We start from the raw sequence: 10,662 nt of genomic DNA, 5'->3' as shown, positions 1-10,662 counted from the left end.
TTTGGAGTGGGTAAATCTACTGTGGGGGCTGCTGTGATCCAAGTAGCCAATGCAATCACTAAGCTGCTGCTAATCAAGGGTAGTGACTCTGGGAAATGTGCAGGTCATAGTGGATGGCTTTGCTGCAATGGGATTCCCTAACTGTGGTGGGGTGATCGATGGAACACACATCCCTATCTTGGGACTGGACCACCTTGGCCACCAGTACATAAACTGCATGGGGTACTTTTAAATGGTGCTGCAAGCACTGGTGGAGCACAAGGGATGTTTCACCTATATCAACGTGGGATGGCTGGGAAAGGTACATGACACTCACATCTTCAGGAACTCTGGTCTCTTTGAAAAGCTGCAGGAAGGGACTTACTTCCCAGACCAGAAAATAACTGTTGGGGACGTTGAAATGCCCATAGTTATCCTTGGGGACCCAGCCAACCCCTTAATGCCATGGCTCATTAAGCCATACATAGGCACCCTGGACAGTAGTAAGGAGCTGTCCAACTATAGGCTGAGCAAGCGCAGAATGGTGGTAGAATGTGCATTTGGACATTTAAAAGCGTGCTGGTGCAGTTTACTGACTCATCTCTCAGCTAAACCAATATTCCAATTGTTATTGCCGCTTGCTGTGTGCTCCATAGTATCTGTGAGAGTAAGGGGGAGATGTTTATGGCGGGGTGCGAGGTTGAGGCAAATCGCCTGGCCGCTGATTACGCACAGCCAGACACCAGGGCAATTAGAAAAGCACAGCAAGATGTGCTGCACATCAGAGAAGCTTTGAAAACCAGTTTCATGACTGGCCAGGCTATGGTGCGATAGTTCTGTTTGTTTCTCCTTGATGAAAACCTGCCCCCTTGGTTCACTCTACTTCCCTGTAAGCCAACCGCCCCCCCCATCACCACTTGCAGAGGAAATAAATTGTTTCAAAATCATGCATTCTTTATTAATTATATGAGACTGTCATGTGCGACTATCAAAAGCCTTACTAAAATGTTGCTGACCTGATAAAAAGAGATCTTTAAGAATTAGATATTGTAACCCTCTTATTTTTCCCTCTCTGTTATTTTTGCTTTTAAGAAGGTAATGTTTTCATAACATTAACAATACCAAATGGCATTTACTAAACAAGATCATAGTAATTGCTATTTGTCAGTAATTACTGAACAAAAATCAAGTAACTTTGGGCTTGACTTCTAGAGTGGTGAGATTTTTTTACCTGTTAATTCAACAAAAGGAAAAAACTTTTCAGAATTTCTGTATATTAGTTTATTTTGATAAAGGAGTTTTCCTATCACCAACATTTCCCAAATTGTATTAAGCCAAGATGCTATTGGATGATCCTTTTTTCTTCCAATGAGATGTGGTAGCACAGCTAGTTGCTACTAAGTGGGTTACTAATTTGTTTCAAACATTAGGAAGCTAGGAATTGCCCATATTGCATCAGACCAGCGGTCCATATAGTTCAATATCCTGTCTCTGAAAGTGGTCAGTATCCGCTTGTTTTTTTTCCACTCTGAGTCCGAACAATAGGAACAGTGGGTCCACTGGTAAATTATATTTGGTAAGTTCTTTAACTTCCTTGAATATGTTTCTATTTTAGCATATGACCACCAAATGAATATGAAATCTCACTTTATTTTTCCCCCTGAATAGCACATGTTAAAGATGAGCCACCTGCCCTCTCTTGTTGAATCAGTTTTGATTTGCTTCACAGGATGAACAACACTTACTGATATAATTTTGAAAGATATTTATTGGAGCCTACAAGAATAAAAAGACAATAATATTCTCAACAGGAGCTTATCACTTTGTTCCTATCATTATAGCCGCTTCACCTGTAGCTAGGAACCTTTACAAGTGTCTGGCTTTGTTAATTGTTTTTCCACATAGCTCAGTGGAGAGGACACATAGACAAGAACCATGCAAAATTCATAACTACATGAGCTACCTACTGTTCTGAGAAGATTGATGCTCTTGGCAGATAGGTTATTTGAGAAGTCGCCATGATTCCAAGTGCATTCTAAAAGCTTCCCTGATCAAACTGGCATTGATTCTTTTCTTGTTTCATTGTAAATTTAATGGAGATTGTCTAATTAGCCAGATGTTCCCTTAAATGTTTTAATTCAATCTTTTGGAATGTCTTTCTACTTGTACTGTTTAGCAATCTGAACTAGTTTCCAATCAGTTTCCCCACCTCATTCATTTATCCAGATGGCATACTTTAAACATTTTGAGTTAGTCCATGCATAACTTCACAGCCTACCCTTTTGCAAGTTTTAAATACTTTGCTCTTACTATTCTGTAGGAAGCAACACATTTTTATACAGGTGAACAGTTAAATCTTCTGATTCTTTAGAAATAACAGCAACCCCTTTTTTTTTTAAGGTTGTGTTATGATCATATGAAGTCATACGAGCATGGGTAGCAATCTCATCAGATCCTGCAAGCTAAACAGGATTAGGCTGGGTAGGTACTTAAATGGAAGGGCTCCAGGAAAGACAAAACTGTGCCAGGAAGTTGTTAGTTATCTCTTGGTGGCACTCTTCCGAGTCAGCATTGAACTGGCATGGCGTGGAATAGGGGACATTGTGTATAGAGCTTCTGTGTTTTGAGGAAACTTAAAATCAAGGTCCTGACTTCTTCTGGTAATTTAACATCCCAAGGCACTTCCCCACAAAATGTGGGGTATTAATCACAGCGAACTAGCTAAATTCCAACTTGGGTAGTTACATTTTACCTTCTTAAAATTCTTCTTTTAGCTTTACTTGGATACAAAATTCTTCATGTTCTGTCCCCTACTCATGACTGCTCTTGTGGCTTCCCTTTGCTTCCTTGTCACAAGTCATTTTTCTGCAGGGAAGCAAAGAAATGTGCAGGGGACATAAATTCTGTGCATATGCAGTGATGCAGAATTCCACCAGGAGTAAGATCCTTTATAGTGCATATAATGTGTAAATCAGTTTAGAAACACTCTGGGACTATGCTTGGTGAAAAGCCATTCTGTTTGCTGTCATAGAAATGTAGGGCTAGAAGGGACCTCAACAGGTCATTTTTGTTCATTTCCCCCACCCAGAGGCAGGATTAAGTATATCCAGACCATCCCTGACAGATGTTTGTCTAACCTTTTCCATCTTTCTACCACTATTAACTATTTGTATTTGTCAGTAAGATATCTAGCTGTATTTCTAATGCACCTATCGCTGTAGGGTCTAGGCCTCACAGATGTAAAAGTTGCAGAAAATTCTATCCATGAAAAATCTTTTCTACTCCCCTATTAAAGCTGCTATTCACAGTGGGATTTCTTAGGATGTTTGTTTTCCTCTAGAATGTAGCTGGACCACTCTATAGCTCTGGTATTGGAGGAACACTTGTGTAAAGATTGTCTTGCAATAAAATTCACTAGTACCCAGTCTCTGGGTCAACCTGATTTCTGATGTTAGAGAGTCCTAAAACCTAAGACCCACCATTGAGAATACCTTGCTGCCTAGTCCCTGAGAATTTCACCATCAAATGGAGGGACAAGTTAGGGTTGCCAATTTTGGTTGGATGTATTCCTGGAGATTATCACATGATGATCTTTAATTCTTGGAGACTCCAGGACAACCCTAAGATTGGCAGTTGGTTGTGAGATGCTGCCTGAGACTATTAATATATGCAATGTGGTCAATGGGTATGGATGTAAGATCATCAATATAATCAATATAGTCTAAAATACTGGTAGATACCAAATGCTACAACTGGCTCGCCAGCATCTTCTCAATAATCTTGCCCTGGAAGGAGATATTAGAAATAAGCAATAGGGGGTTAGATTATCAACATGATCCTGAGCCACAGGTCAGACAATTGCATATGTCAGAGTAACAGAAAGCATTTCCTCTCACCTTGGTCAAAAGTGAGCTCCTAGAATCATTGGTGGCTTTTACTAATCAAGAAGGGTGGTGGGGCCATTTCCCTGCAAATGCATTGCAAGACCTTTTCCTATGCAACTGAACCAAACTATGTAAAGAAAAGTAGTGAGGATTTGCTTTTTGGAGAGGCTCTTTGGTTCACTCAGTAATTTCTGCCCCCTAGGATGTAAGTGACTGCAGAAAGAAGCAACAGTTGGGTGGATCTAGTTGATTATATGGAGTAGTCCTAGTGGATGGGAGAGCTACTAGTCAACGCTCTGGCCAAGGGAGAATGATCCCTTTGCATCCTTGGCGGTTACCGCACAAGATCACAGGTACTCCCTGCTGCGTGTTGAGGCCGACAACATGAAATGTCCTCTCTGCGGTGAGCTGGGTGGGAAGTGGGCCCATCCTGTGGTGAGAAGTTGATGTCTTGCAGATGGGGTTGTGCCAAGCCTGGTTCCAAATGGGGTTTACCCTGCGTTGTCCAGCGCTGGGGGGCTGGCCCTACTCGCAATGAGTTAGTTCTGTCCTGCCTCTGGCTCAGCCCAGTCCTGAGTGGCCTGGGCCTAGCACCCATCAGCTGGCAGCTGGGGGCCTGGGCTAGGCCACACCACACGGGGTGAGACACCTTTTTGGCCTGGGCCTGGCCTCCCTCAGCCCCGCCTGGGGGGAGGGTGGGAGAGAGACGCGGGCTCGCTCAGCAGGCGGCGCCCCCTGGCGGGATCCTCGGAAGAGCGGGCCTGGGCGCGCAGCCGCGAGGCAGGAGGAGGGCGGGGGCTCGCGGCAGCCTTCGCTTCCGGAGGGGAAGCCGGGTCGGCTGAAGCGATGGCGGCCGGAGGCAGCGAGGCCCGGGTCGCGGACGTGGAGGAGGACGCCTCGCAGCTCGTCTTCCCCAAAGGTGCGTGGGGCCGGGGGAGAGCCCGGGAAGCAGGGGGAGATTCCCCCGGGAGCTGGGGACGCCGACTGGAGAGTAGGAGGGGGGATTCTCCCCCTGCGGAGCTGGGGGGCGCATGGGGGGCCGGGGAGTAGGAGGGGGAGACTCCACCGAGCGGGGGGATGGGGCGCAAGGGGAAAACATGGCCGCCTCCACCCTGCTGTACCCCAGGTTACCTCCCCCCAGTCCGGTATCTGTTTCCCTGTAAATAAAAGGAACAGCTCCCGGGCTGAAAGACGAGTCTGGAAATCGGGGGCCACTTTACTGCACCCAACCGTGTCAATCCAATCCGACTGAAAATTGGGTCTTGAATTTCAAAAAGAGAAAAATATGGAATCTGGCAGCCGTGACAGTAGCTCAATCATCATTTTTCTAGCAGGCCATCTGATTCCAGCAGAACGAGTACATCTTTGAAGTGTTCTTTAAATGCTATTATATGATGCGTTTCAGTGTATAAAGGAGTTTTATTATTGTTATTGTTTGTACCATGCTGTGCAAATACAGGACAAAGAGACAGTCCCTACTGCTTTATGTAACAAACCCTGATCTGTATCAAGCTGGCACAATTAAATATTCCCTAGGTTTGATGTGAGGAACTCTAGTTTTTCTTCTCTGTGGGCTGCCTGTGAGAATATTTTCAAATTATTATTATTGGAAACCAACTGTTTAGGTTTGAAACAGGGATTACAATTGCCCAGTGGGTTTCATTGAAAATATTCTGAATGAATCTACCCTGCTATAGCGCGGCCCGATATAACACGGGTTTGCATATAGTGCAGTAGCAGCGGGGTTCCGGCGGTGCTTTAAAGGGTCCGGGGCTTCCCGCTGGAGCCCGAAGCTCTTTAAATAACCTCCGGAGCCCTGCTGCCCCTACCCCGATATAACGAGGTTTCAGATATAATGCAGTAGGGATTTTTGGCTCCCTATGACTGCGTTATAGCGGGGTAGAGGCGTACTAATGTTTGAATAGCTATATTTGTTCCTTAAAGGTGTCCTCAAAAGGGGAAAAAAATTGGGCTTATGCTCTTTTTTGCTTTTCTGATGTAAATGGAGACCTGAAATATTTGCAGTCTACTTGCATTTTAGCATTAGAAATTCATGCCCTGTCTATTCTGGTAGTCACTCTTGATGACAAGTGAATTAGTGAAGTGATTACAGACCAAGAGCTGAGAGAGAGAAGTTGATCTATGGAGAGGGGAAAGGATTTTTTAATGCCTACTTAATTTCAATGACTAAATAACATTTCTAATAAGGGAAGCCTTTGTTAAACATTCAGCATCTTCCTCCTTTAATTAAGATGCTAGCAATAAACATCCCTAAGACCTCCTGGAAGCTCTCCAGCAAAACTGCAGAAGATCACACTTGCCATTTCTGATTTTTCTAAGTTAAAAAATAAGTAGTAAAAAAAAGGCTTATTTTAAAGCAAGATACAAACCCAATTTTTAAAAAGCCTTTCAAAGTTTTACCCCTTTAATATTTGCCTTTATTTTTGACCTTTGTGTCAACTGAGTAATATTAATTACAAAAATATGATTAGCTCAAAAGATAGGGCTGATAATTTAAATGTGTATGATCAGAAAGTTAAAAATAACGAGTGTTACTCAGTATTGTAAATCCAGTTGTGTGGCCTTGGAGGAATTATAGTTGTATTCTCATTAGGAACGGCTTCCAGGTCATGGAGTACAGGATTTTCACAGTCAAAGCTGTGGTTCATTTTCCTTCTCCTCAAAGCCATATCCAAGCACAAAACAAAGCATATAGAAATTGGCTTCTTTGTTGATGTACTTATCCCTCTCTCACACTGAAACTCGCTTGCATACAGAATTTGAAACTGCTGAGACGCTTCTAAATTCAGAAGTGCACATGCTTCTTGAGCATCGTAAACAACAGAATGAGAGTGCTGAGGATGAGCAGGAGCTCTCAGAAGTCTTCATGAAAACTCTGAACTACACGGCTCGCTTCAGCCGCTTCAAAAACCGGGAGACCATTGCCAGCGTCCGCAGGTGAGTGGCAGAGTCAAGGCTAGATGATTTTTTTGGGGGAATTTAGTATGTAATGTGTGTGCTGTATTATGAAGTTGAAACGTGGTAGTTATTGTTATTCCAAGGAACAGGGTTGGTCTAGAGCAGTGGTTTTCAACCTCTTTATCATCGTGGGCCACAGGCTGAGAACCACAGCACCCCCAACCTCTCAACAATCCCCTATGCCTAGCGCCCCCGCTCAGAGTGGGGCCAGGAGCAGAGCCCTGGGTGCTGGGCCGGGTAGCCCAGACTCCCACGTGGAACCAGGCAGCTGGATCCTGCAGCAGGGCCAGATGCCGGACCCCCACGTGGGCAGCTGGACTGCAAGATACCCCCCGTGCAGGGCCGAGTGGCTGGACCGCAGGAAACCCCCCTGCACAGCCAAAGCCTGACCCTGAAACCCCACTGCATGGGGCCAGGAGGCCGGACACAGACCATGCTGTGCAGGACCAGGTGGCTGGAGCCCGGGACCCACACTGTGCAGGGACGGGCAGCTTGCAGCTGGATCTGGACCCCCGCACGGGACCGGGCAGCCAGACCCGACCCCTGCAGCTGAGCCCCATGTAAAACCTGGGGGTGCTATAGCACCCCAGCAAAACTCTAGATCTCTGTGCCCTCCCCCCCAACTACCCACAGACCACTCTCCTGCCTCCTGTGGCACTCACCAGCCCCCTGTTGGCAGGAGCGCTCCTGCAAGCCGCCTTACTCTCTCTTCTCCCTCGGTCAGCCCTGCCCACCTGCCTGACCAGCCTGGCAAATTTCTTAATTATTTTTAGCACACAGCTGGGCTGCAGCTGTGTGCTAATTGGGTAGCATGTGGCCCACAGGTTGAGAACCGCTGCTCTAAAGATCTCAGTCATGTTTTTCTGGGGAAGTGAGAGACTTGGTGAGGTTCTGTTAGAGCAGTGTGTGATGGGTTGGGTCACAGAAACCCATTTGGGACTGCCACTTGATGTGCTGGGACTACCTCTGAGCCTGTTTTCCTTGCCAGCTTGGAACTTCAGTACGTTGCCTTGTTTGAGCCAGACACTCTTGCCTGCCGCAAACACACATCCAAGTCTGAACCATGACCCTCACAGGCTGCAGGCTTAACTGAAAACAGCTTAAGAAGTGCTTCTGTCTCCAGCACTCAGAGACCCAGCTCCCAATGGGGTCTAAACCCCAAATAAATCCGTTTTACCCTGTATAAAGCTTATACGGGGGAAACTCATAAATTGTTCGCCCTCTATAACACTGATAGAGAGAGAGATGCACAGCTGTTTGCCGCCCCTTCTCGCCTCTTTCCAGGTATTAATACTTACTCTGGGTTAATTAATAAGTAAAAAGTGATTTCATTAAATACAAAAAGTAGGATTTAAGTGATTCCAAGTAATAACAGACAGCACAAAGTAAATTACCAAGCAAAATAAAACAAAAACACGCAAGTCTAAGCCTAATACAATAGGAAGCTAAATGCAGGTAAATCTCACCCTCAGAGGTGTTCCAATAAGCTTCCTTGACAGACTAGCCTCCTTCTAGTCTGGGTCCAGCAATCACTCACACCCCTGTAGTTACTGTCCTTTGTTCCAGTTTCTTTCAGGCATCTTTTTTTTTTGGGTGGGGGGCGAGGAAAAGAGGCTATATCTTGAGCCAGCTGAAGACAAAATGGAGAGGTTTTCCCAGGGGCATATATAGTCTCTCTTTTGTGGGTGGAAACCCCTCTGTCCCCCTGTGTAGAATCCAGCTACAAAATGGAGTTTTGGAGTCACATGGACAAGTCATGGCATCTATCAAGGTCCATTGTTAGCCAAGTACTCCCAGTTGAATAACCCCCTCACACTATGTTGACCAAATCTGCCTTAGGTGCTTTCTACAGCAAACGCTTTAAATACAAGCATAGAGCCAATGCTCATAACTTCAGATATAAAAATGATACATGCACATGAATAGGATGAATACATGCAGAAGAACATAACCTTTGCAAAGATGTTACATGGCATATCTAGCATAAAACATATTCCAGTTATGTCATATTTACACTCATAAGCATATTTCTATAAAGCATTATGGGGTGCAACGTCACACAGTGGTTCTCAAACTTTTTTGCATTGGTGACCCCTTTCACAAAGCAAGCCTCTGAGTGCGACATCCCCCGCCCCCTTATAAATTAAAAACTTTTTTTTATATTTAACACTATTATAAATGCTGGAGGCAAAGCGGGGTTTGGGGTGGAGGCTGACAGCTCGTGCATCCGTGTGTAATAACCTTGTGACCCCCTTAAGGATCATGACCCCCAGGTTGAGAACTCCTGTAGTAGAGTGGGTAACAAGAGGCCTCCAGAGCTGTTTTGGTATAAATATTTATATGACAGCAGATTGTGGTAGATGGAAGGACTTTTCTAGCCCTTTTGGGGGGGAGGGGGCTTTGGGGGTTATTGTGTATAATTTTTTGTTCTTACTAGCAATAATGGGATTGTATTAATAAAATAAATACAATTTATGCTGCCCTTTTTCTCATCCCCATTCCTTGTTCACAGATCTGTCAGAACCATGTCATTACTTCAGTTTCTTTTACATTCTTTTTCTTTCCTCTGCTTTTTTTACTCCATTTTTCCTATATTCTCACCATCTTCTCTTTCTGCAGTTTGTTGCTCCAGAAAAAGCTCCATAAATTTGAATTGGCATGTTTGGCTAATCTGTGTCCTGAGACAGCTGAGGAGGCCAAGGCTTTGATTCCTAGGTGAGAATGTATATCCCAGGTTTTATGATTTATGGGTTCTAAGATACAGGAATAAGGGGAAAACTGAGCTGACCTATTGTTTCCCCTTTGTATCCAGTGTTTGACAGCCACAGTGGGCTGGCCTACAAGGTACAATTCTACATGACGCCAGTCAGGTAACTGTGTTGATGCCTGGCCCTGCCCATTCCTGAGTGTGGTACCCTTTTAATGTCATGTCCTAAAACTGATCAGTGAAAAGGTAGAGGGAGGAAGGTATTTGATTTGCATAATTCAGTGTGGAGGCACATGAGAGCTATAACATGGGGCTTCATAATAGTCTGTGTATTATAACACAGGAGGAGGTGGAGATTTTGGATAAATGGTGCAATGCCAGGTGGTACCAAAAATGTCTGAGACACTGGTGTAGAAACATGAGGGAATTCTGGATATTAAAAATGGAAGCACAGAGAAGAGGCTTGTTTCTATCATTATTGTTCTTATCTTGCAGCCTAGAGGGCCGGTTTGAAGATGAGGAGCTACAGCAGATTCTTGATGACATTCAGACCAAACGAAGCTTCCAGTATTAGGGCTAATTACTAGCCCTTATTATGAAAAGAAAGATCAGAGAACTTCAGATGTTTCTGTGCACACCAGACCAGGCTAGCTAGCTCCAGGACAGAGCAAAGAGAGTTCTTGATGCACAGTACTTCAGCCTTGCGTCCCACACAGACATGTTTAAACTGGGGACCACTCTTTGACTTGCTGAATATTGTAAACTTGACAAAGATTCATTTGTGGTGAGAGCCATGGAATCTTGGAAACTCCTGTCTAGGAGGTGTCAGTACCTGTTTCCCCCAACTTCCTGTCCCTGTCATGGGAATCTTCAAAGTGTTCTTGGTTACAGGGCCTAGAATAAGCGTAGGTGTGATTCTTCTTTCTTATGAACTCCAGTTACCTAAGGTGGAGAAATTTTGTGCCCGTTGGTTGTTGAAAATCCTAGTAGTTTGTAGAATCAGGGCTAATAAGAATCTGACTGTCTTTTGAAATGTTTGTTCAAGATAATGTTTTTTCCCCCCCTTCAAGAGTGCATCATTGTTCAGTTTGAATTAAACTGTGATTTTTCTTA

General features: G+C 44.6%; 1 protein-coding gene across 4 annotated transcripts; it reads left to right on the top strand.

Moving 5' to 3' along the window:
* Positions 1-4,618: 4,618 nt before the first annotated feature.
* POLR2D (RNA polymerase II subunit D) lies at positions 4,619-10,662 on the top strand. Of its 4 annotated transcripts, none has more exons than XR_006581973.1 (5): positions 4,619-4,782; positions 6,641-6,821; positions 9,462-9,557; positions 9,655-9,712; positions 10,045-10,662. XR_006581973.1 is itself a non-coding variant. In XM_045029108.1 (4 exons), exons 1-3 carry the CDS (start codon positions 4,710-4,712, stop codon positions 9,559-9,561), a joined length of 354 nt encoding a protein of 117 aa, XP_044885043.1. In that variant the 5' UTR covers positions 4,621-4,709; the 3' UTR covers positions 9,562-9,565; positions 10,045-10,662. The 4 variants fall into 4 exon arrangements, 2 of the variants coding, with proteins under 2 accessions (XP_044885043.1, XP_044885041.1); XR_006581974.1 differs by having other exon boundaries at positions 4,621-4,782; positions 9,462-9,565; XM_045029108.1 differs by lacking the exon at positions 9,655-9,712 and having other exon boundaries at positions 4,621-4,782; positions 9,462-9,565.

This window comes from Mauremys mutica, chromosome 9 (assembly GCF_020497125.1).
Source record: "Mauremys mutica isolate MM-2020 ecotype Southern chromosome 9, ASM2049712v1, whole genome shotgun sequence".
NCBI classification, from domain to species: domain Eukaryota; kingdom Metazoa; phylum Chordata; order Testudines; family Geoemydidae; genus Mauremys; species Mauremys mutica.
This window is presented reverse-complemented; position numbering and strand designations above follow the sequence as displayed.